We start from the raw sequence: 27,217 nt of genomic DNA, 5'->3' as shown, positions 1-27,217 counted from the left end.
GAGGAGAGAAAAGACAGAGAAGAAGCCCAATTATATTATTATATTATGATTATTATTATTATTATATTATACTATTATATTATTATTATTATTATATTATACTATTATTATTATTATTATATTATACTATTATTATATTATTCCCTAACACACACACACAAAAACCAATGCAATGAAAAGGAGGAGAGAAAAGAGAGAGAAGAAGCCCAATTAAATTATATTCTTCTATAATAATTATTATAATAAATTAGAGCAGAATCAGTACAAGAAAACCGCACTACAAACTAGAGCAGAATCAGTACAAGAAAACCGCACTACAAACTAGAGCAGAATCAGTACAAGAAAACCGCACTACAAACTAGAGCAGAATCAGTACAAGAAAACCGCACTACAAACTAGAGCAGAATCAGTACAAGAATTATTATTATTATTATTATTATTATACTAATATTATTTTATTTTATTCTTTAAGGGAGAGAAGGACGAAGCCAAGGCAGAAGGTTCGGAGCAAACCGACCGAGGCTGAGCCAAAATGACAGTAGCAGCAGCAGCAGCAGCCGCGCATTGGTTTCCCTTGCAGATGTGCAGAGAAAAGGATGCCCGGCAGGCACTCCACTCACTCACTCACTCACCGGGCTGCTTCTGCCGCATCAACAGGATGGAAGGTTGAAAGGGATGCAGGCTCGCTGTGCCTCTGTGCCACTGGTGCAGGCGAGAGAAGCCCATCCGCATCCGCACCCGGAGAGAAAAGGGGAAGACAGCCGGGGTCATGTGATGACAGACAGGCCACCCACACATGTCAGCAGGCCCGGCCCGGGTTCGAGTCCCACCTCCACCCCATCATCATCATCATCATTATTTATTTGATATTATTATTCTGTATTTATCATTATTATATATTTTATTTTTTATTATTATTATATTCATCATTATTATTATATATTTTCTTCTTATTATTATTATATATTTTATTATCATTATATATTTATCATTGTTATTATTCTACATTTTATTTTATTATCATTATTATTATTCTATATTATATTGTTATTGTTATTATTATATATTTTATTTTATTATTATTATATTCATCATTATTATTATATATTTTCTTCTTATTATTATTATATATTTTCTTATTATATATTTTATTTTATTATCATTATATATTTATCATTGTTATTATTCTACATTTTATTATTATATATTTTATTATATTATTTTTATATTCATCATTATTATTATATATTTTCTTATTATTATATATTTTATTTTATTATCATTATATATTTATCATTGTTATTATTCTACATTTTATTTTATTATCATATATTTATCATTGTTATTCTACATTATATTATTATTATATATTTTATTATATTATTATTATATTCATCATTATTATTATATATTTTCTTCTTATTATTATTATTATATATTTTATTATCATTATATATTTATCATTGTTATTATTCTACATTTTATTTTATTATCATTATTATTATTCTATATTATATTGTTATTGTTATTATTATATATTTTATTATTATTATTATATTCATCATTATTATTATATATTTTCTTCTTATTATTATTATTATATATTTTATTATCACTATATATTTATCATTGTTATTATTCTACATTTTATTTTATTATCATTATTATTATTCTATATTATATTGTTATTGTTATTATTATATATTTTATTTTATTATTATTATTATATTCATCATTATTATTATATATTTTCTTCTTATTATTATTATATATTTTATTATCATTATATATTTATCATTGTTATTATTCTACATTTTATTTTATTATCATTATTATTATTCTATATTATATTGTTATTGTTATTATATATTTTATTTTATTATTATATTCATCATTATTATAATATATTTTCTTATTATTATTATTATATATTTTATTATCATTATATATTAATCATTGTTATTATTCTACATTTTATTTTATTATCGTTATTATTATTCTATATTATATTGTTATTGTTATTATTATATATTTTATTTTATTATTATATATATTTTCTTATTATTATATACTTTCTTATTATTATATATTTTATTATTTTTATATTTATCATTATTATTATATATTTTCTTATTATATATATTATTTTATTACATATTTAGCGTTGTTATTATTCTACATTATATTGTTATTATTATTATATATTTTATTTTATTATTATTATATTTATCATTATTATTATTATTATTATATTCTTCTTATTATTACTATATATATTATTTTATTATATATTTATCATTGTTATTATTCTACATTATAATATTATTATTATTGATATATTTTATTTTATATATTTATCATTGTTATTATTCTACATATTGTTATTGTTATTATTATATATTTTATTTTATTATCATTATATATTTATCATTGTTATTATTCTATATTTTATTGTTATTATTCTATATTTTATTTTATTATTATTATATTCATCATTATTATTAAATATTTTTCTTATTATTATGATATATTTTATTTTATTATCATTATATATTTATCATTGTTATTATTATATATTTTATTTTATTATCATTATATATTTATCATTGTTATTCTATATTATATTGTTATTATTATATATTTTATTTTATTATCATATATTTATCATTGTTATTCTACATTGTTATTATTATATATTTTATTTTATTATCATTATATATTTATCACTATTATTCTATTATTATATATTTATCATTGTTATTCTATATTTTATTGTTATATATATATATATATAATCATTATATATTTATCAATATTATTCTATTATATATTTATCATTGTTATTCTATATTTTATTATTATTGTTATATATATATATTATCATTATATATTTATCAATATTATTCTATTATATATTTATCATTGTTATTCTATATTTTATTATTATTGTTATTTTTATATTATATATGTAATTTTATTATATGTATTTTTATTATATTTAATTTTATTATCATTATACATTTATCACGGTTATTATTCTATATTTTATTGTTATATATTTATCATTATTATTCTATATTTTATTATTATTGTTATTTTTATATTATATATGTAATTTTATTATATGTATTTTTATTATATATAATTTTATTATCATTATACAATTATCACGGTTATTATTCTATATTTTATTGTTATATATTTATCATTGTTATTCTATATTTTATTACTTTTATTATATATTTTATTATTATTATGTATTTTATTGTATGATTGTAATTATATATATATTTTATTATTATTATATTCATCATTATTATTATATATTTTCTTATTATTATTATATATTTTATTATCATTATAAATTTATCATTGTTATTATTCTACATTTTATTTTATTATCATTATTATTATTCTATATTATATTGTTATTGTTATTATTATATATTTTATTTTTTATTATTATTATATTCATCATTATTATTATATATTTTCTTATTATTATTATTATATGTTTTATTATTATCTATTTATCACGGTTATTATTCTATATTTTATTGTTATATATTTATCATTGTTATTCTATATTTTATTATTTTTATTCTATATTTTATTATTATTATGTATTTTATTGTATGATTGTAATTATATATTTTATTATATATATATATTTATTGATTATGTTATTTATTGTTATATATTTTATTTATTTTATTTGCTATTTTCCGGGCTGTCTGGCCCGTGGCAGCACTCTCTCCTGACATTTCGCCCACATCCTACAGCAGGCACCCCTTTTGTTGGGAGGAAGTGTTCGCTGGCCCTGGTTGTTTCCCTCTTCAGAGTGCCCGCTCTCTAATTCGCTGTCCCAAAATGAAAACGAACCTGAATTGAAGGCGGGAAACAATCAGGGCCAGCTAACACCTCCTCCCAACCATTCCAATGCTAATCAAGGTGGCCAATTACAACTCTTGCCTTTATGTTGCCGTTGGCTACCTTGATTAGCATTGGAATGGCCTTGCAGCTTCAAAGACCGACTGGACCGACCGAGGGGAAGGCATGACGGGAATTGCAGTCTGAGGAAGTTACAAAATGGCGCCTTTCCGAGGGCGGGCTCCCAGGCGGACTTCATTTCCCGTGAGCCTCTGCGGCAGGGGGTCCCATTGGAAACAATAGAGCTCTTCCGCGAAGGGCACGACGGGAATTGCAGTCTGGGAGGTTTAAAAAACATGGCGTCCTTTTAGGTCAGCGCAGGCCGGCGTCTTTTGAGGAAAGTGCTCAGCGAAATACATATCCCGTGAGCCTCTGCGGCAGGGGGTCCCATTGGAAACAATACCGCTCTTCCGCGAAAGGCATGACGGGAATTGCAGTCTGGGAAGTAAAACAAACATGGCGTCCTTTCAATTCAGAGCGCAGGCCGGCGTCCTCTCAGGAAAGTGCTCGGCGGACTTCATCTCCCGTGAGCCTCTGCGGCAGGGGGTCCCATTGGAAACAATAGAGCTCTTCCGCGAAGGGCACGACGGGAATTGCAGTCTGGGAAGTTTAAAAAACATGGCGTCCTTTCAATTCAGAGCGCAGGCCGGCGTCTTTTGAGGAAAGTGCTCAGCGAAATACATATCCCGTGAGCCTCTGCGGCAAGAATTCCTATTGGGAACAATAGGACTATTCCGCGAAAGGCATGGCGGGAGATGCAGTTCTGCGAAGTAAAACAAACATGGCGTCCTTTCAAGCCAGAGTACAGACCGGCGTCCTTTCAGGAAGGTCTGCTCAACGGACTTCATTTCCCGTGAGCCTCTGCGGCAGGGGGTCCCATTGGAAACAATAGAGCTCTTCCGCGAAGGGCATGACGGGAATTGCAGTCTGGGAAGTTTAAAAAACATGGCGTCCTTTCAAGTAAGCGCATCCTTTGAGGAAATTCTGCTCAGCGGACTCCATCTCCCGTGAGTCTCTGCGGCAGGGGTTCCCTTTGGAAAGCATAGGGATGTTCAGCGAAAGGCATGACGGGAGATGCAGTTCTGCGACGTTAAACTCAAGCCAGAGTACCGACTGGCGTCCTTTCAGGAAGGTCTGCTCAGCGGACTCCATCTCCCGTGAGGCTATGCGGCTAAGATTCCCGTTGGAAGCAATAGGGTTGTTCCGCGCAAGGCATGACGGGAGACGCAGTTCTGCGAAGTAAAACTAACATGGCGTCCTTTCAAGCAGGAGCGCGGGATGCTTAGCGGACTCTGTTTCCCGTGAGCCTTTGCGGCAAGAATTCGTATTGGGAACAATAGGACTATTCCGCGAAAAGCATGGCGGGAAACGCAGTCTGGGAAGTAAAACAAACATGGCGTCCTTTCAAGCCAGAGTACAGACCGGCGTCCTTTCAGGAAGGTCTGCTCAGCGGACTCCATCTCCCGTGAGGCCATGCGGCTAAGATTCCCGTTGGAAGCAATAGGTTTGTGCGGCGCAAGGCATGACGGGAGACGCAGTTCTGCAGAGTAAAACAAACATGGCGTCCTTTCAAGCAGGAGCGCGGGATGCTTAGCGGACTCTGTTTCCCGTGAGCCTCTGCGGCAGGGATTCCCATTGGAAACAATAGGTTTGTGCGGCGCAAGGCATGACGGGAGACGCAGTTCTGCGAAGTAAAACTAATAGCGTCCTTTCAAAGCAAGAGCGCGGGATGCTTAGCGGACTCTGTTTCCCGTGAGCCTTTGCGGCAAGAATTCGTATTGGGAACAATAGGACTATTCCGCGAAAAGCATGGCGGGAAACGCAGTCTGGGAAGTAAAACAAACATGGCGTCCTTTCAAGCCAGAGTACAGACCGGCGTCCTTTCAGGAAGGTCTGCTCAGCGGACTCCATCTCCCGTGAGGCCATGCGGCTAAGATTCCCGTTGGAAGCAATAGGTTTGTGCGGCGCAAGGCATGACGGGAGACGCAGTTCTGCAGAGTAAAACAAACATGGCGTCCTTTCAAGCAGGAGCGCGGGATGCTTAGCGGACTCTGTTTCCCGTGAGCCTCTGCGGCAGGGATTCCCATTGGAAACAATAGGTTTGTGCGGCGCAAGGCATGACGGGAGACGCAGTTCTGCGAAGTAAAACTAATAGCGTCCTTTCAAAGCAAGAGCGCGGGATGCTTAGCGGACTCTGTCTCCCGTGAGCCTCTGCGGCAGGGATTCCCATTGGAAACAATAGGGTTGTGCGGCGCAAGGCATGACGGGAGACGCAGTTCTGCAGAGTAAAACAAACATGGCGTCCTTTCAAAGCAAGAGCGCGGGATGCTTAGCGGACTCTGTTTCCCGTGAGCCTCTGCGGCAGGGAGTCCCATTGGAAACAATAGGTTTGTGCGGCGCAAGGCATGACGGGAGACGCAGTTCTGCGAAGTAAAACAAACATGGCGTCCTTTCAAAGCAAGATCGCGGGATGCTTAGCGGACTCTGTCTCCCGTGAGCCTCTGCGGCAGGGATTCCCATTGGAAACAATAGGGTTGTGCGGCGCAAGGCATGACGGGAGACGCAGTTCTGCAGAGTAAAACAAACATGGCGTCCTTTCAAAGCAAGAGCGCAGGATGCTTAGCGGACTCTGTTTCCCGTGAGCCTCTGCGGCAGGGAGTCCCATTGGAAACAATAGGTTTGTGCGGCGCAAGGCATGACGGGAGACGCAGTTCTGCGAAGTAAAACAAACATGGCGTCCTTTCAAAGCAAGATCGCGGGATGCTTAGCGGACTCTGTCTCCCGTGAGCCTCTGCGGCAGGGATTCCCATTGGAAACAATAGAGTTGTGCGGCGCAAGGCATGACGGGAGACGCAGTTCTGCAGAGTAAAACAAACATGGCGTCCTTTCAAAGCAAGAGCGCAGGATGCTTAGCGGACTCTGTCTCCCGTGAGCCTCTGCGGCAGGGATTCCCATTGGAAACAATAGGGTTGTGCGGCGCAAGGCATGACGGGAGATGCAGTTCGTCCTCTCTGAGGGAAAGAGCGTCGATAATGGCGGCGCCTCCTTCTTCCCCGCCGGGGCCCGAAGAAGCGCCGCCGTCCTCGGGGCTGCAGTACAGCCTGGTCCTGGAGCACCTGGTCGGGGAGAAGCGCGGGCCTCGTCCGGGCGTGGAGGCGGCGGCGCTGGCCTTGGCGGGCTTCCCTTCCCCGGCCAAGAGCCCCGAGCAGAAGGCCGTGGAGCGCGCCATGGAGAGCTGCGCCTTCAAGGCCGCCCTCGCCTGCGCCGGAGGTAGGCCTTCCGAAATAATAATAATAAGCATAAATAAAAATAAGTATATAGCATGTATAATAATGGAGCATAAATAATATTAAAATGATAAAAATAAATATATATAATAATATATAATGTGTGTATACATGGTGTGCATAGATAATAAAAAATATAAATAATACAAAATAATAAAAAATATATAATATGTATAATAACGAAGCATAAATAATAAATATATGAAGTAATATATAGTGTGTGTATATATAATAAAAATAGAAATAATACAAAATAATAAAATATATATAGTATGTATAATAACGAATCATAATAAATATATGAAGTAATATATAGTTTGTGTATATATAATAAAAACTGAAATAATAAAAATATATAGTATGTATAATAATGGAGCATAAATAATACAAAATGATAAAAATAAATATATAAAATAATATATAGTGTGTGTATACATGGTGTGCATAGATAATTAAAAATATAAATAATACAAAATAATAAAATATATATAGTATGTATAATAACGAAGCATAAATAATAAATATATGAAGTAATATATATAGTGTGTATATATAATAAAAAATAGAAATAATACAAAATAGTAAAATATATAGTATGTATAATGAAGCATAAATAATACAAAATGATAAAAATAAATATATAACATAATATATAGTGTGTGTATAGATAATAAAAAAATAGTATGTATAATAATGGAGCATAAATAATACAAAATGATAAAAATAAATATATAAAATAATATATAGTGTGTGCATACATGGTGTGTATAGATAATAAAAAATAGAAATAATACAAAATAATAAAAAATAAGTATATGAAATAATATACAGTGTGTATATATAATAAAAATAGAAATAATACAAAATAATAAAAATATATAGTATGTATAATAATGGAGCATAAATAATACAAAATGATAAAAATAAATATATAAAATAATATATAGTGTGTGTATACATGGTGTGCATAGATAATAAAAAATATAAATAATACAAAATAATAAAATATATATAGTATGTATAATAACGAAGCATAATAAATATATGAAGTAATATATAGTTTGTGTATATACAATAAATACTGACATAATAAAAATATATAGTATGTATAATAATGGAGCATAAATAATACAAAATGATAAAAATAAATATATAAAATAATATATAGTGTGTGTATACATGGTGTGCATAGATAATAAAAAATATAAATAATACAAAATAATAAAATATATATAGTATGTATAATAACGAAGCATAAATAATAAATATATGAAGTAATATATAGTGTGTGTATATATAATAAAAACTGAAATAATAAAAATATATAGTATGTATAATAATGGAGCATAAATAATACAAAATGATAAAAATAAATATATAAAATAATATATAGTGTGTATACATGGTGTGCATAGATAATAAAAAATATAAATAATACAAAATAATAAAATATATATAGTATGTATAATAACGAATCATAATAAATATATGAAGTAATATATAGTTTGTGTATATATAATAAAAACTGAAATAATAAAAATATATAGTATGTATAATAATGGAGCATAAATAATACAAAATGATAAAAATAAATATATAAAATAATATATAGTGTGTATACATGGTGTGCATAGATAATAAAAAATATAAATAATACAAAATAATAAAAAATATATAGTATGTATAATAACGAAGCATAAATAATAAATATATGAAGTAATATATAGTGTGTGTATATATAATAAAAAATAGAAATAATACAAAATAGTAAAATATATAGTATGTATAATGAAGCATAAATAATACAAAATGATAAAAATAAATATATAACATAATATATAGTGTGTGTATAGATAATAAAAAAATAGTATGTATAATAATGGAGCATAAATAATACAAAATGATAAAAATAAATATATAAAATAATATATAGTGTGTGTATACATGGTGTGTATAGATAATAAAAAATAGAAATAATACAAAATAATAAAAATAAGTTTATGAAATAATATACAGTGTGTATATATAATAAAAAATAGAAATAATACAAAATAGTAAAAATATATAGTATGTATAATAATGAAGCATAAATAATACAAAATGATAAAAATAAATATATAACATAATATATAGTGTGTGTATAGATATTAAAAAAATAAAAAAATAAATAGTATGTATAATAATGGAGCATAAATAATACAAAATGATAAAAATAAATATATGAAATAATATATAGTGTGTGTATACATGGTGTGTATAGATAATAAAAAAATAGAAATAATAAAAATAAATATATAAAATATTATATGGTGTGTGTATAGATAATAAAAAATAGAAATAATAAAAAAATAATAAAAAATATATAGTATGTATAATAATGAAGCATAAATAATACAAAATGATAAAAATAAATATATAAAATAATATATAGTGTGTGCATACATGGTGTGTATAGATAATAAAAAATAGAAATAATACAAAATAATAAAATATATATAGTATGTATAATAACGAAGCATAAATAATACAAAATAATATATATAATAATGAAGCACAAATATATGAAATAAATATATGAAATAATATATAGTGTGTGTATACATGGTGTGTATAGATAATAAAAAATTGAAATAATACAAAATAATAAAAATATATAGTATGTATAACAATGAAGCATAAATAATAAATATATGAAATAATATATTGTGTGTGTATACATGGTATGTGTATATAATAAAAATAGAAATGATAAAAATAATAAAAAATATATAGTACCTATAATAATGAAGCATAAATAATACAAAATAATATATATAATAATGAAGCACAAATAATAAAAATAAATATATGAAATAATATATAGTGTGTGTATACATGGTGTGTATAGATAATAAATAATAGAAATAATAAAAAAATATATAGTATGTATAATAATGGAGCATAAATAATACAAAATGATAAAAATAAATATATAAAATAAAATACAGTAATTACTACACAACATTAATGTGTACTGAACTGCTTTTTCTGTCAATTTCTTGTAAAACACGATGTTTTGGTGCTTAATTTGTAAAATCATAATGTAATATGATGTTTAATAGGCTTTTTTCTTAATCCCTCCTTATTATCCAAGATTTTCGCTTATCCAAGTTTCTCCCGGCCCATTTAGCTTGGATAAGTGAGACTCTACTGTAAATATGTAGTATATATATATAATCATAAATAATATAAAATAATAAAAATATATAGTATTTATAATAGTAAAGGTAAAGGTTTCCTCTGACGTTAAGTCCAGTCGTGTCCGACTCTGGGGGTTGGTGCTCATCTCAATTTCTAGGTGGTACCTATTGATCTACTCACACTCTGGGGGTTGGTGCTCATCTCAATTTCTAGGTGGTACCTATTGATCTACTCACACTCTGGGGGTTGGTGCTCATCTCAATTTCTAGGTGGTACCTATTGATCTACTCACACTCTGGGGGTTGGTGCTCATCTCAATTTCTAGGTGGTACCTATTGATCTACTCACACTCTGGGGGTTGGTGCTCATCTCAATTTCTAAGTGGTACCTATTGATCTACTCACACTCTGGGGGTTGGTGCTCATCTCAATTTCTAGGTGGTACCTATTGATCTACTCACACTCTGGGGGTTGGTGCTCATCTCAATTTCTAGGTGGTACCTATTGATCTACTCACACTCTGGGGGTTGGTGCTCATCTCAATTTCTAGGTGGTACCTATTGATCTACTCACACTCTGGGGGTTGGTGCTCATCTCAATTTCTAGGTGGTACCTATTGATCTACTCACACTCTGGGGGTTGGTGCTCATCTCAATTTCTAAGTGGTACCTATTGATCTACTCACACTCTGGGGGTTGGTGCTCATCTCCATTTCTAAGCCAAAGAGCCGGCGTTGTCCGTAGACACCTCCAAGGCCATGTGGCCACTGGCAGGACTGCATGGAGCGCCGTTACTTTCCCACCAGAGCAGTACCTATTGATCTACTCACACTCTGGGGGTTGGTGCTCATCTCCATTTCTAAGCCAAAGAGCCGGCGTTGTCCGTAGACACCTCCAAGGCCATGTGGCCACTGGCAGGACTGCATGGAGCGCCATTACCTTCCCACCAGAGCCGTACCTATTGATCTACTCACACTCTGGGGGTTGGTGCTCATCTCCATTTCTAAGCCGAAGAGCCGGCGTTGTCCGTAGACACCTCCAATATCATGTGACCACTGGCAGGACTGCATGGAGCGCCGTTACCTTCCCACCAGAGCAGTACCTATTGATCTACTCACACTCTGGGGGTTGGTGCTCATCTCCATTTCTAAGCCGAAGAGCCGGCGTTGTCCGTAGACACCTCCAAGGTCATGTGACCACTGGCAGGCCTGCATGGAGCGCCGTTACCTTCCTACTGGAGTGGTACCTATTGATCTACTCACATTGGCATGTTTTCGAACTGCTAGGTTGTCAGGAGCTGGAGCAACAACGGGCGCTCATTCCGCTCCTGGGATTTGAACCTGGGACCTTTCGGTCTGCAAGCTCAGCAGCTCAGCACTTTAACACACTGCGCCACCATCAGGGGCCCAAATATGTATATGTGTGTGTGTGTGTGTGTGTGTGTATGTATATGTAATCATAAATAATATAAAATAATAAAAATATATAGTATTTATAATAATGAAGCATAACAGGGGCCCAAATATGTATATGTGTGTGTGTGTGTGTGTGTGTGTGTGTGTATATATATATATATATATATATATATATATATATATATATAATCATAAATAATATAAAATAATAAAAATATATAGTATTTATAATAATGAAGCATAAATAAAAATAAAAATGTGCCCGGGCTGTGGTGCAGGCGGGAGAGCAAGCCAGCTGCAATTAACTGCAATGAATCACTCTGACCAGGAGGTCATGAGTTCGAGGCCGCTCGGAGCCTATGTTTGTTTGTCTTTGTTCCATGTTAAAAGGCATTGAATGTTTGCCTATATGTGTATTGTGATCCGCCCTGAGTCCCCTTCGGGGTGAGAAAGAAGGGCGGAATATAAATTGCTGTAAATAAATAAATAAAAATAAATAAAAATACAAATTTACTATAAAGTAAGATATAGTGTGCATATACAGGGCATATAACAATTAAATATAAATAATATAGATATAAATATCATATATAATAATGCAAATGGAATGATCTATGGTGTCCCTCGAGCCCCATTCATTCACCTTCCTCCTGCCTGTTTTCTTCTCTCGCAGGCTTCGTCCTGGGGGGCGCCTTCGGGGTCTTCACGGCCGGCATCGACACCAACGTGGGCTTCGACCCCAAGGACCCCCTCCGGACCCCGACGGCCAGGGAGGTCCTCCGGGACATGGGCCAGCGCGGGGTCTCCTACGCCAAGAACTTCGCCATCGTGGGCGCCATGTTCTCCTGCACCGAGTGCCTGGTCGAGTCGGTGAGCCCCTCCCTTTTAGAGTTTTATATTTAATACCAATATATTTTTATCTATATATATAAAAGGATAAAGTTGTGGGCTCAGTGACTATAGCAACAAAACTAAACATCCCAGAAATACGAAACTTGGCAATACAATGCAAAAGCCTTGCCTCTTGGTTGTAACAACACAACCACACCACAAAACCACAATCCGGACCTATAAAACTCACAACAATGCATCGTGACTATAACAACACAACTGAACCGGATGGCCATCTGTCTGAAAGGTTTGGGTGGGTTCTTCCTCCATGACAAAAAGAAAGAAAAGGGTTGGACTGGATGCAAACTACAAATTCCAGCACCCCATGGCATGGAGTCCATGCATTGCAATTAGAAGCCTCTTCCTTCTCCCTTTCCCCGCCATCCAACCCATTGACCCAGTTCCATGGCTCCGTAGGCAGGAAAGGCTGGGACGGATAGAACAAAGGAAGGAGGGAGGGAAGGGAAGCGAAGGAATGCCAAGGACAAGAGCCCTCCCTCTCTGCCCAGAAGGCCAAGAGCAAAAGGGAGAGAAAGACCATTGATCCGGTTATATTTATCCTCCTTTCTGACCAGTGTGTTCTTATCAGCGAGCTCAGGATCGGAGCAGAGAAAGGGAACAGCATAGGAATAAAGGAAACAAGGAGAGCACCCACTCTATGTATCCATCCACTCATCTATCCATCCACTCACCCACTAATAATAAACACCTACACAGGCAAGAATCAGCCATGCACTGAGTCTACAAGGCCATTCAGTGCTCATCCACCTCCCCAATCCCTACATTCACACTTGGCCTCCAAAAAAAATTACAATAATAACAATGACAATAATAACAATAAGAATCAACACCATCACAGGCAAGAAGCAGCCAGGCACTGAGGCTGAGAGGCCAGTCAGTGCTACACTGGGCCTTCAAAAAACAATACAGTAGCATCTAACTTATCCAGCCTTCATGACCACTACAACAACAACAATAATAAACACCTACACAGGCAAAAAAAAAAAAAAAGACTATTGTACCACAATAAGATATAAACCGCACTCAGCAGAATCAGACATCACGATTAACAACAAACCAAAGACAACAGGGATCTCAAGCAATTATCAATCAACACAAAAATTGAAGAAGGTAACAGACTTCAAATACTACTACTAATGTGAGTATAAAGAAGGTGGAGGTCACAGCATCAATACAACCTAATGTAGACTGACCAACACCACCAGACTAAGCAACGCGTGGCCGGGCACAGCTAGTATTTAATAAAAATATATTTTTTAAATTTTATATTCTATTTTATATTTATATTCTGTATTGTATATTTTTATATTATTACATTAGTACATGCACAAACAAATGCTTGATTATTATTACAGCAGAGTCTCACTTATCCGACATAAACGGGCTGGCAGAACGTTGGATAAGTGGAAATGCTGGATAATAAGGAGGGATTAAGGAAAAGCCTATTACTGTATATACTCGAGTATAAGCCTAGTTTTTCAGCCCCTTTTTTAAGACAGAAAAAGCCCCCCTCGGCTTAAACTTGGGTGAGGGTCCTGGTCGGCTTATATTTGGGTCAGCTTATACTCGAGAATATATGGTACATTTATTATTTTTCTCTATTATTGTTGCTACTATTACATTTATTTTACTCTATTTTCATTATTATTATAATTATTATTATTATTAATACATTTATTATTTCATTCTGATCTTATTATTATTATTATTATTCTATTATTGTTGCTACTATTATATTTATTTTACTCTATTATTATTATTATTATTAATACATTTATTATTTCACTCTGATATTATTATTATTATTTTTCTATTTCTATTATTGTTGCTACTACAGTAGAGTCTCACTTATCCAACATAAACAGGCCGGCATAATGTTGGATAAGCGAATATGTTGGATAATAAGGAGAGATTAAGGAGAAGCCTATTAAACATCAAATTAGGTTATGATTTTACAAATTAAGCACCAAAACATCATGTTATACAACAAATCTGGCAGAAAAAGTAATTCAATACACAGTAATGCTACGTAATAATTACTGTATTTACGAATTTCGCACCAAAATATAATGATATATTGGAAACATTGACTACAGAAATGCGTTGGATAATCCAGAACGTTGGATAAGCGAGTGTTGGATAAGTGAGACTCTACTGTATTACATTTATTTTACTCTATTTTTATTATTATTGTTATTAATACATTTATTATTTCACTCTGATCTTATTATTATTGCATTTATTATTTTACTCTATTTATTATTACTTGTATTATTTTCCTGTATTTTTTATTATTATTATTATTATTACATGTATTATTTTTCTCTATTATTATTAAACGGATACATTGAAGAAGACGAGAGTAATGATTTGATCCGAGTTGGACAGTCTTATCTTAAATTTGAGCTTTATGTAAATATTCAAAAACATTTAACCTACTGATGCCTCAATTAATGTCATTTTATTGGTATCTATTTTTATTTCTGAAATTTACCACCCTCAGCTTATACTGGAGTCAATGTTTTCCCAGTTTTTTGGTGGTAAAATTAGGTGCCTCGGCTTATATTCGGGTCGGCTTATACTCGAGTATATACGGTAAATGTTAAATTATGTTATATTTTACAAATTAAGCACCAAAAACATCATGTTTTACAACAAACTGTCAAATTTCGAGGTTGGGGGGCCTGTAGTTTTGTTTTGTCCGCTGCCCTGATGCCATCACTCTTTTATATATATAGATATAATTACTAATATATTGAATAATTACATGCACAAATAAATGCTTATAATTGTTTTAGCTCATATATTATGTGTTATATATTAATTGTAATTATGTTAGCTCATATTATATATTATAATAATGGTGGTATTTTATTTTCCTTCGTGCTTTCATAGTATCGAGGGAAATCCGACTGGAAGAACAGCGTCATGAGCGGATGCATCACGGGAGGAGCCATCGGCTTTCGGGGTGAGTGGCCCTTGTGTTGCTGTGCTTCCCCATTTAATATTCCCATATATATATATTTATATTTATATAATATATATATATATATATATAATATTTATATTTGATATCACTGTATGCTGGTTTTATATCTGTGAGCCGCCCCGAGTCCCTCTGGGAAGATGGTGGCGGGGTACAAAAATAAAATTATTATTATTATTATTATTATTATTATTATTTGATTAGCAGGGTACTGCTACTAGTACTACTAATGATGTATTAATAAAAATAATATAATGTAATAAGACATTCTAATATAATACTATATAATAATATAATAAAAGAAACAATATATAGTACTAATATATAACAATATACAGTAGAGTCTCACTTATCCAACATTCGCTTATCCAACGTTCTGGATTATCCAACGCATTTTTGTAGTCAACGTTTTCAATAAAATGTGATATTTTGGTGCTAAATTCGTAAATACAGTAATTACTACATAGCATTATTTCGTATTGAACAACTTTTTCTGTCAAATTTGTTGTCTAACATGATGTTTTGGTGCTTAATTTGTAAAATCATAACCTAATTTGACGTTTAATAGGTTTTTCCTTAATCTCTCCTTATTATCCAACATATTTGCTTATCCAACGTTCTGCCAGCCCGTTTATGTTGGATAAGTGAGACTCTACTGTAATATTAATATTTTATACTATAATAAAATATTAAAATATGATTATATATAATATTATTACATATAATAAATCAAGTAATATAATACAAACATATTAACAGTAATATATGACAGTATAATACGAATATAATATAATAAAAGAAAGAATATAATATAAGACTAATACTGTACTAATATATAACAATATAATATTAATATTTTATACTACAGTAGAGTCTCACTTATCCAACATAAACGGGCCGGCAGAATGTTGGATAAGCGAATATGTTGGATAATAAGGAGGCATTAAGGAAAAGCCTATTAAACATCAAATTAGGTTATGATTTTACAAATGAAGCACCAAAACATCATGTTATACAACAAATTTGGCAGAAAAAGTAGTTCAATACGCAGTAATGCTATGTAGTAATTACTGTATTTATGAATTTAGCACCAAAATATCACGATATATTGAAAACATTGACTACAAAAATGCGTTGGATAATCCAGAACGTTGGATAAGCGAGTGTTGGATAAGTGAGACTCTACTGTATAATAAAATATTAAAATATGATTATATATAATATTATATATATATATAAAAGAGTGATGGCATCACGGCAATTCACAAAACAACAAAAGTACAGGCCCCCCAACCTCAAAATTTGACAACACAACCCATCATCCACGCCTCTAGGTTGATACAACAAAATGAAAAGAAAAATAAAGTCCTAATTAGAGGGAGAGGAATAATAGTTTTTATCCAATTGCTGCCAGTTTAGAGGGCTAAGCTCCGCCCACTTGGTTGCCTAGCAACCAAGGGACAGCCAGGGTTCAGTTAGGGGACAGGCAGATTGAGGCCTCACTTAGGCCTCTTCCACAGATTATCTAATTTGCACTGGATTATATGGCATTGTAGACTCAAGGCCCTTCCACACAGCTATATTACCCATTTAGAATCTTATATTATCTGCTTTGAACTGGATTATCTTGGGTCCACACTGCCATATAATCCACTTCAGTGTGCATTTTATACAGCTGTGAAGAAGGAGCCTCATATAATCCAGTTCTAAGCAGATAATATAAGATTATAAATATACAGTAGAGCAGGGGTCCCCAAACTTTTTAAACAGGGGGCCAGTTCACGATCCTTCGGACCGTTGGAGGGCCGGACTATAGTTGGCCACCGAGCAATAATAATAATTAACAACAACAACAATAATAAAGAGGTTTGGAAGAGACCCCTTGGGCCATTGAGTCCAGTCCCCTTCTGCCTTTGTGCACCGAAAGCACAAGCAAAGCACCCCTGACAGATGGCCACCCAGCCTCAATGTTAATAATAATAATAATAATAATACAGGGATTTGGAACAAAATACTCCTGACCTGTATTTAAATTGTGTTTAAAAACAAAGTATGGATTGTCGATGTTGCAATCCCAGGTGACAGAAGGATTGAGGAGAAACAACTGGAAAAGCCGACACGATATGAGGATTTAAAGATTGAATTACAAAGACTCTGGCACAAGCCAGTCAAGGTGGTCCCAGTGGTGATCGGCACACTGGGTGCAGTGCCTAAAGACCTTGGCCACCTTGATGTCCCACTTGGCCACCTTGATGACCATTGAATGCCCTTGCACCTTCAAGGCCTGCCTGCTTCCTGCTTCAGAGAGGAATCCTTTGTTGGGAGATGTTAGCTGGCCCTCAGTGCATCATGTCTGGAAATCCCTGATTGTTCAGTGCTGTTCTTTAGTTCACTGTCCTGATTTCACAGATTTTTTTAATACTGGGAGCCACATTTTGTTCAGGAACCATCCAGGCTTTGAAGCTACAAGGCTATTCAGTGCCAATTCCAACATTCACACTTGCCCAAAGCAGACAACAGTTCATTCTTCCACCCTGGTCATTCCAGATATATAAACCCCACTTCCTTTCGTTACAACACATTTCACAACCTCTGAGGATGCCTGCGAAACATCGGGAGAGAATACGTTTGGAACATGACCAGGCAGACCACAGAACTCAGAGCAACCCCATACAAAGAGAAACAAAAATAATAAAATAAATACAAAAAAACAAAATAAAATAATACAATTAAAAAAACATAAATAAAAATAATATAATCAAATAATAAAATATAATACAAATAATAAAATAAAATAATAAAAACACAAATAATAATGAAAGAATAAAAATAAAATAAATACAAATAAGACAATAATAATAAAAAAACACTAAAAAATAATTAAAAACACTAAAAATTAATACAATAAAATACTATAATAACACAAAATAACTACAGTAGAGTCTCACTTATCCAACATAAACGGGCCGGCAGAATGTTGGATAAGCTAGTATTTATATATTATTGTAAAGCTAGTATTTATATATTATTGTAAATTGTATATACAGTAGAGTCTCACTTATCCAACATAAACGGGCCGGCAGAATGTTGGATAAGCTAGTATTTATATATTATTGTAAAGCTAGTATTTATATATTATTGTAAATTGTATATACAGTAGAGTATCACTTATCCAACATAAACGGGCCGACAGAATGTTGGATAAGCGAATATGTTGGATAATAAGGAGGCATTAAGGAAAAGCCTATTAAACATCAAATTAGGTTATGATTTTATAAATTAAGCACCAAAACATCATGTTATACAACAAATTTGACATAAAAAGTAGTTCAATACGCAGTAATGCTATGTAGTAATTACTGTATTTACGAATTTAGCACCAAAATATCACAATGTATTGAAAACATTGACTACAAAAATGCGTTGGATAATCCAGAATGTTGGATAAGCGAGTGTTGGATAAGTGAGACTCTACTGTAACAATAATACAAGAAAATAATAAAATATATTAAATAAAAAAGATAAGTTACAATAAAATTAATTAAAAAATACAAATAACATCAAATAAAAATTCCACAACAATTTTTAACCAACGCGTGGCTGGGCACAGCTAGTTACATATAATAAATCAAGTAATATAATACAAACATAATAACAGTAATATATGACAGTATAATACGAATATAATATAATAAAAGAAAGAATATAATATAAATATAAGACTAATATATAACAATATAATAAAAAGAAATATTAATATAATATAATGACAGAACATTAATATATTATAATAAAGGATATAATATACAAATTTAATACTGTACTAATATATAAAAATATCACTACAATATTATAATATAATGAAGTAATAGTATTATTATATGTGTATTATATCCTTTTATTATATTATAATATTAATACTCTTTCACTATATTATATTAATATTTATTTATTATATAATATTATTTCATTATATTATATATTGTTTTTATGATATTGCTATATATTTGTATTATATTCTTTTATTATATTACTATGTTATTGTATTTTTTATTATATTGTCTTATATATTCGTATTGTTTGTATTATATTATTTCATTTATTATATATAATATTTTAATATTATTTTATTATAGTATAATATTTATTTATTTATTTATTAGCTACATTTATATGCCGCCCTTCTCACCCCGAAGGGGACTCAGAGCGGCTTACAAATGAAATTTACATACAATATTATATTAGCATAGTACAATACTGGTAATAAATTACTATATTGTGCTGTATCAATATATTGTAATATTATTAGTAATATTACATGTAAAATATAATATATAATTAATATTATTATATTGTATTACTGTATTAGTATTATATCGTATTACAATATAATATTATGAATATTATATGTATATACAATATGTTATAATCTATATGTATAAAAGAGTGATTGCATCATGGCGACCCACAAAACAACAAAACTACAGGCCCCCCAACCTCGAAATTTGACAACACAACCCATCATCCATGCCTCTAGGTTCATACAAGAAAAAGAAAAGAAAAGTAAAGTCCTAATTAGAGAGAGAGGAATAATTGCTTTTATCCAATTGCTGCCAGTTAGAAGGCTAAGCTCCTCCAACTTGGTCTCCTAGCAACCCAATAAAAATAATAAAAAAAACAAAAAATTAATACAATAAAATACTATAATAACAGAAAATAACTAAAAATAATACAAGAAAATAATAAAATATAATAAATAAAAATATAACTTACAATAAAATTAATAAAAAATTGCAAATAACGTCAAATAAAAATTACACAACAATTTTTAACCAATACCACCACCACTTTGCCACAGCAACGCGTGGCCGGGCACAGCTAGTTATTATATATTATTGTAAACACACACACACACATATATATACTGTATCTGTGTGTGTATATACATATATATATATATAAAACTAGCATAGCATGTTATTGCGGGGATATATTGATATAATATAATATATTGATATTTCTTTTCATTATGTTATGTATTAGTCTTATATTTGTATTATATAATTTCTTTTGTAATATTATAACAATATTATTTTAATATTATTTTTATTATAGTATAATATATTGATATTTTTTATTATGTTATGTATTATATTTGTATTACATAATTTATTTTGTTATAATATAACAATATTATTTTAATATTCTTTTATTATAGTATAATACTAACATTTAAACTACTGATGCCTCAGTTAATGTAATTTTATTGGTATCTCGGCTTATACTCGAGTCAATGTTTTCCCAGTTTTTTGTGGTAAAATTAGGTGCCTCGGCTTATATTCGGGTCGGCTTATACTTGAGTATATACGGTATATAATTTCTTTTGTTATATTATAACAATATTATTTTAATATTCTTTAATTATAGTATAATATATTGATATTTTTTTATTATGTTATGTATTATATTTGTATTACATAATTTATTTTGTTATAATATAACAATATTATTTTAATATTCTTTTATTATAGTATAATACTAACATTTAAACTACTGATGCCTCAGTGAATGTAATTTTATTGGTATCTCGGCTTATACTCGAGTCAATGTTTTCCCAGTTTTTTGTGGTAAAATTAGGTGCCTCGGCTTATATTCGGGTCGGCTTATACTTGAGTATATACGGTATATAATTTCTTTTGTTATATTATAACAATATTATTTTAATATTCTTTTATTATAGTATAATATATTGATATTTTTTATTATGTTATGTATTATATTTGTATTACATAATTTATTTTGTTATAATATAACAATATTATTTTAATATTCTTTTATTATAGTATAATACTAACATTTAAACTACTGATGCCTCAGTTAATGTAATTTTATTGGTATCTCGGCTTATACTCGAGTCAATGTTTTCCCAGTTTTTTTGTGGTATATACTTGAGTATATACGGTATATAATTTCTTTTGTTATATTATAACAGTATTCTTTTAATATTCTTTTATTATAGTATAATCTATTGATATTTCTTTTTACTATGTTATGTATGAGTCTTATATTTATATTATATAATTTCTTTTGTTATATTATAACCATATTATTTTAATATTCTTTTATTATAGTATAATATATTGATATTTCTTTTTATTATGTTATGTATTAGTCTTATATTTTTTTTTGTTATAATATAATTTATATTAAATTTATTAAATTTATATTTAATTTATTATATAATAATTATATGTATAATATATATTATATATATAAAAGGGTAATGAAATTTCGGCCTAGGACAAAACAACAAAACTACACATCCCAGAAACACTAAACTTGGCAGCACAACCCCTCATCCATGCCTCTACGTTCATACAACAAAAAGAAAAGAAATATAAAATCCTAATTAGAGGGAGAGGAATAATTGTTTTTATTCCAATTGCTGCCAGTTAGAAGGCTAGGCTCTGCCCACTTGGTCTCCTAGCAACCCACTCAGCCCAGGGGACAGGCAGAGTTAGGCCTCACTTAGGCCTCTTCCACACTGCCTATAAAATACAGATTATCTGCCTCTACGCTCATACAGCAAAAAGCTCCAGCTACTCCAGAAAACGGTCAGGCTTTGAGACTGCAAGGCTATTCGCTGCTATTCCACCTGGCCAATAAAGGATTCCCATAAGCCACAGCAACGCGTGGCCGGGCAAAGCTAGTTATTATATATTATTGTAAATTGTATATACAGTAGAGTCTCACTTATCCAACATAAACGGGCCGACAGAATGTTGGATAAGCGAATATGTTGGATAATAAGGAGGCATTAAGGAAAAGCCTATTAAACATCAAATTAGGTTATGATTTTACAAATGAAGCACCAAAACATCATGTTAGACAACAAATTTGGCAGAAAAAGTAGTTCTATACACAGTGATGCTATGTAGTAATTACTGTATTTATGAATTTAGCACCAAAATATCATGATATATTGAAAACATTGACTCCAAAAATGCGTTGGATAATCCAGAACGTTGGATAAGCGAGTGTTGGATAAGTGAGACTCTACTGTATTATGTTATGTATTAGTCATATTTGTATTACATAATTTCTTTTGTTATATTATAACCATATTATTTTAATATTCTTTTATTATAGTGTAATATATTGATATTTCTTTTTATTATGTTATGTATTAGTCATATTTGTATTATGTAATTTCTTTTGTTATATTATAACAATATTATTTTAATATTCTTTTATTATAGTATAATACTAACATTTAAACTACTGATGCCTCAGTTAATGTAATTTTATTGGTATCTCGGCTTATACTGGAGTCAATGTTTTCCCAGTTTTTTGTGGTAAAATTAGGTGCCTCGGCTTATATTTGGGTCGGCTTATACTTGAGTATATACGGTATATAATTTCTTTTGTTATATTATAACAATATTATTTTAATATTCTTTAATTATAGTATAATATATTGATATTTTTTTATTATGTTATGTATTATATTTGTATTACATAATTTATTTTGTTATAATATAACAATATTATTTTAATATTCTTTTATTATAGTATAATACTAACATTTAAACTACTGATGCCTCAGTGAATGTAATTTTATTGGTATCTCGGCTTATACTCGAGTCAATGTTTTCCCAGTTTTTTGTGGTAAAATTAGGTGCCTCGGCTTATATTCGGGTCGGCTTATACTTGAGTATATACGGTATATAATTTCTTTTGTTATATTATAACAATATTATTTTAATATTCTTTTATTATAGTATGATATATTGATATTTTTTTATTATGTTATGTATTATATTTGTATTACATAATTTATTTTGTTATAATATAACATTATTATTTTAATATTCTTTTATTATAGTATAATACTAACATTTAAACTACTGATGCCTCAGTTAATGTAATTTTATTGGTATCTCGGCTTATACTGGAGTCAATGTTTTCCCAGTTTTTTGTGGTAAAATTAGGTGCCTCGGCTTATATTCGGGTCGGCTTATACTTGAGTATATACAGTATATAATTTCTTTTGTTATATTATAACAATATTATTTTAATATTCTTTTATTATATGATAATATTATACCAATATTTTTATTATATATAAATTAAAAGAAATATTAAGAGAAGGAACAAAGGGCTGAAATGATGGAAATGGCCCGTGCGAGCCTTGCTCATGTGTCGTTTCCTCCTTTTTCTTGTTGTAGCCGGAGCCAAAGCGGGTCTCCTGGGCTGCGGGGGCTTCGCCGCTTTCTCCGCCGTCATCGACTACTATCTTAGGTAGCGTCCGGATAACGTGGTCCTTTGTACGGACGGACGGGACAGCTTCCCGAGGAGACAGAGGCTCCAGAAAGAAGCGAGCACCTCTTCCTTTGACTCCGTTCTTTCCGAGGTATATTCCGGTACGGTCCGCGTCTGAGCTCTCCTCCGTTTTTGTGGACTCGGGAGAAACGCCGGGACTTGTTTACTCCCTGGAAGTGAAATTAGCTCCCAATACAACCATAACCGAGCGTTGGAGGCGGTTGTTGTGGGTCGACCTCGAAACCGGAATAGATACCGACACATGAAAGAACCAGGACGCCAAACGATTCCTTTTGTGCAAACGTGGTGGGTTTTATTAACAGTTTCATCCATGATTTAACATCGATTTAAAACCTTGAAGGGGGAGGGAGGAAATCCACCTGTGACGGGACACAACCAAAAATTATATATATATATAATATATATATATATCCTTAAAACGAGTTCAAATATCAAGTATTCCTATTTCGTCTGCGAGAAACAAATAGAAAAGGCAAGCAGGGGTGGGTTGATTGACACTTACGTAGGAATTGATAATGCCGATTTTCCATATCTGCAGCCCTTTCGCAGAATTTGGCCCCTAAATCAAGTATAATGTCTCCTCCCTGGTCCCTGAATTGTCGCCGCATAGATTCCTAACAACCTTAAATCTGTAGGTTTTGAGTTGACGGGTGTCCCTGTTTGGGCGCCAAGAAAAGAGAGCGTAGTTTCCTAACTTTAAATCTGTAGGTTTTGAGTCGACGGGTGTCCCTGTTTGGGCGCCAAGAAAAGAGAGCGTAGTTTCCTAACTTTAAATCTGTAGGTTTTGAGTCGACGGGTGTCCCTGTTTGGGCGCCACGAAAAGAGAGCGTAGTTTCCTAACTTTAAATCTGAAGGTTTTGAGTTGACGGGTGTCCCTGTTTGGGCGCCAAGAAAAGAGAGCGTAGTTTCCTAACTTTAAATCTGAAGGTTTTGAGTTGACGGGTGTCCCTGTTTGGGCGCCAAGAGAAGAGAGCGTAGTTTCCTGACCTTAAATCTATAGGTTTTGAGTCGACGGGTGTCCCTGTTTGGGCGCCACGAAAAGAGAGCGTAGTTTCCTAACTTTAAATCTGAAGGTTTTGAGTCGACGGGTGTCCCTGTTTGGGCGCCAAGAGAAGAGAGCGTAGTTTCCTGACCTTAAATCTATAGGTTTTGAGTCGACGGGTGTCCCTGTTTGGGCGCCACGAAAAGAGAGCGTAGTTTCCTAACTTTAAATCTGAAGGTTTTGAGTTGACGGGTGTCCCTGTTTGGGCGCCAAGAAAAGAGAGCGTAGTTTCCTAACTTTAAATCTGAAGGTTTTGAGTCGACGGGTGTCCCTGTTTGGGCGCCAAGAAAAGAGAGCGTCGTTTCCTAACTTTAAATCTATAGGTTTTGAGTTGACGGGTGTCCCTGTTTGGGCGCCAAGAAAAGAGAGCGTAGTTTCCTAACTTTAAATCTGAAGGTTTTGAGTCGACGGGTGTCCCTGTTTGGGCGCCAAGAGAAGAGAGCGTAGTTTCCTGACCTTAAATCTATAGGTTTTGAGTTGACGGGTGTCCCTGTTTGGGCGCCAAGAAAAGAGAGCGTAGTTTCCTAACTTTAAATCTGAAGGTTTTGAGTCGACGGGTGTCCCTGTTTGGGCGCCAAGAAAAGAGAGCGTAGTTTCCTAACTTTAAATCTGAAGGTTTTGAGTCGACGGGTGTCCCTGTTTGGGCGCCAAGAAAAGAGAGCGTAGTTTCCTAACTTTAAATCTGTAGGTTTTGAGTCGACGGGTGTCCCTGTTTGGGCGCCAAGAAAAGAGAGCCTAGTTTCCTAACTTTAAATCTGAAGGTTTTGAGTTGACGGGTGTCCCTGTTTGGGCGCCAAGAAAAGAGAGCCTAGTTTCCTAACTTTAAATCTGAAGGTTTTGAGTTGACGGGTGTCCCTGTTTGGGCGCCAAGAAAAGAGAGCGTCGTTTCCTAACTTTAAATCTATAGGTTTTGAGTTGACGGGTGTCCCTGTTTGGGCGCCAAGAAAAGAGAGCGTCGTTTCCTAACTTTAAATCTATAGGTTTTGAGTTGACGGGTGTCCCTGTTTGGGCGCCAAGAAAAGAGAGCCTAGTTTCCTAACTTTAAATCTATAGGTTTTGAGTTGACGGGTGTCCCTGTTTGGGCGCCAAGAAAAGAGAACGTAGTTTCCTAACTTTAAATCTATAGGTTTTGAGTTGACGGGTGTCCCTGTTTGGGCGCCAAGAAAAGAGAGCGTAGTTTCCTAACTTTAAATCTGAAGGTTTTGAGTCGACGGGTGTCCCTGTTTGGGCGCCAAGAAAAGAGAGTGTAGTTTCCTAACTTTAAATCTGAAGGTTTTGAGTCGACGGGTGTCCCTGTTTGGGCGCCAAAATGGAGCACAATAGTACCGCTTGTCAGAAACTTTAAGCTTAAGTCGTCCCGGCGAGATCCGTGAATAAAACTCTTATTAAATAATACAACTAAAATAAAAACAAGAGAGAGGCCTTGGATGTGCAAGAAGCGAATCCGTCGTTTGCGGGGAAAGGAAACCCTCCTCCCCTGAGACTTCCGGAGTCGGACCCTGTAAGCAACGAAACCCTGTTCGGGGCACGGTTTCCCCACAAGAAAAGCTCCGGATCGAGGAGACCGAAGCCACGAAGCTGGGGAATTTGGCAACAAAAATATCTCCGCGTCAAACCATAAATATAAACCGCGAGGGGGAAACGAGAGCTCTCGTTTGGGACCTTTTCGTGACGCGGGCGCGAGGAAAACCGCTTCGGAGGAAGGAAGGACGGGAATGCGAGCCCGTAGTTCCTTCCGAGCTGCCGTTCGGGGAGGAGACGGTTGCCCTCGTTGTCTTGGGGCAGAACGTCCGTGTTTTGCCGCTTCCCGGGAAGAGATTCGGACTACTAAAGGGGGGGAAGTACGGGGGGAGGAGTACAAAACGGTCGTCCGAGAGTCCCGGGGAATAACGACAACAACAACATTGTCCGCCGCCTCCTCCTCGGCCGGGACGTGCGTCTCCCCGCTTCGGAAAAGGTGGTCCGCCGTTTGCTCGTCGTCTACACGTCGGTGGAGAAGTAGAGCAGGTTGCGCTTGAGCTCGGCGAAGGAGAGGGGCGGGTGCTGCAAGTAGTACAGCAGCACTTGGACCTGCGGAAGGGAAGCACACACAAACACACGGGTTTATAACAACTGGATGTTGCG

At 33.0% G+C, this 27,217-nt stretch overlaps 3 protein-coding genes across 5 annotated transcripts in view; 1 reads left to right on the top strand and 2 right to left on the bottom strand.

Annotated features, from left to right (window-relative positions):
* specc1 (sperm antigen with calponin homology and coiled-coil domains 1) overlaps positions 1–811 on the bottom strand; it is an 84,000-nt gene extending 83,189 nt beyond the window's left edge. Inside the window, exon 1 of one of the 2 annotated variants that reach the window (XM_062960724.1) lies at positions 633–811. The gene's annotated coding sequence lies outside the window, so the exon portion shown is untranslated. The remainder of the gene's footprint in view (positions 1–632) is intronic. The other variant, XM_062960722.1, reaches the window with a different exon arrangement.
* Positions 812–6,791: 5,980 nt separating this feature from the next.
* On the top strand, positions 6,792–24,473 carry timm22 (translocase of inner mitochondrial membrane 22). The gene is made up of 4 exons (XM_062960732.1): positions 6,792–7,200; positions 12,484–12,680; positions 15,618–15,690; positions 23,937–24,473. Exons 1-4 carry the CDS (start codon positions 6,807–6,809, stop codon positions 24,011–24,013), a joined length of 741 nt encoding a protein of 246 aa, XP_062816802.1. The 5' UTR covers positions 6,792–6,806; the 3' UTR covers positions 24,014–24,473.
* The window catches only part of abr (ABR activator of RhoGEF and GTPase), a 55,007-nt gene continuing 52,107 nt past the window's right edge, over positions 24,318–27,217 (bottom strand). For both annotated transcript variants that reach the window (XM_062960725.1, XM_062960726.1), the window contains one exon: positions 24,318–27,163. In XM_062960725.1, the coding sequence (XP_062816795.1) occupies positions 27,074–27,163 (90 nt within the window). In that variant the 3' untranslated portion in view covers positions 24,318–27,073. The remainder of the gene's footprint in view (positions 27,164–27,217) is intronic.

This window comes from Anolis carolinensis, unplaced genomic scaffold (genome assembly GCF_035594765.1).
Source record: "Anolis carolinensis isolate JA03-04 unplaced genomic scaffold, rAnoCar3.1.pri scaffold_7, whole genome shotgun sequence".
Lineage (NCBI taxonomy): Eukaryota > Metazoa > Chordata > Lepidosauria > Squamata > Dactyloidae > Anolis > Anolis carolinensis.
This window is presented reverse-complemented; position numbering and strand designations above follow the sequence as displayed.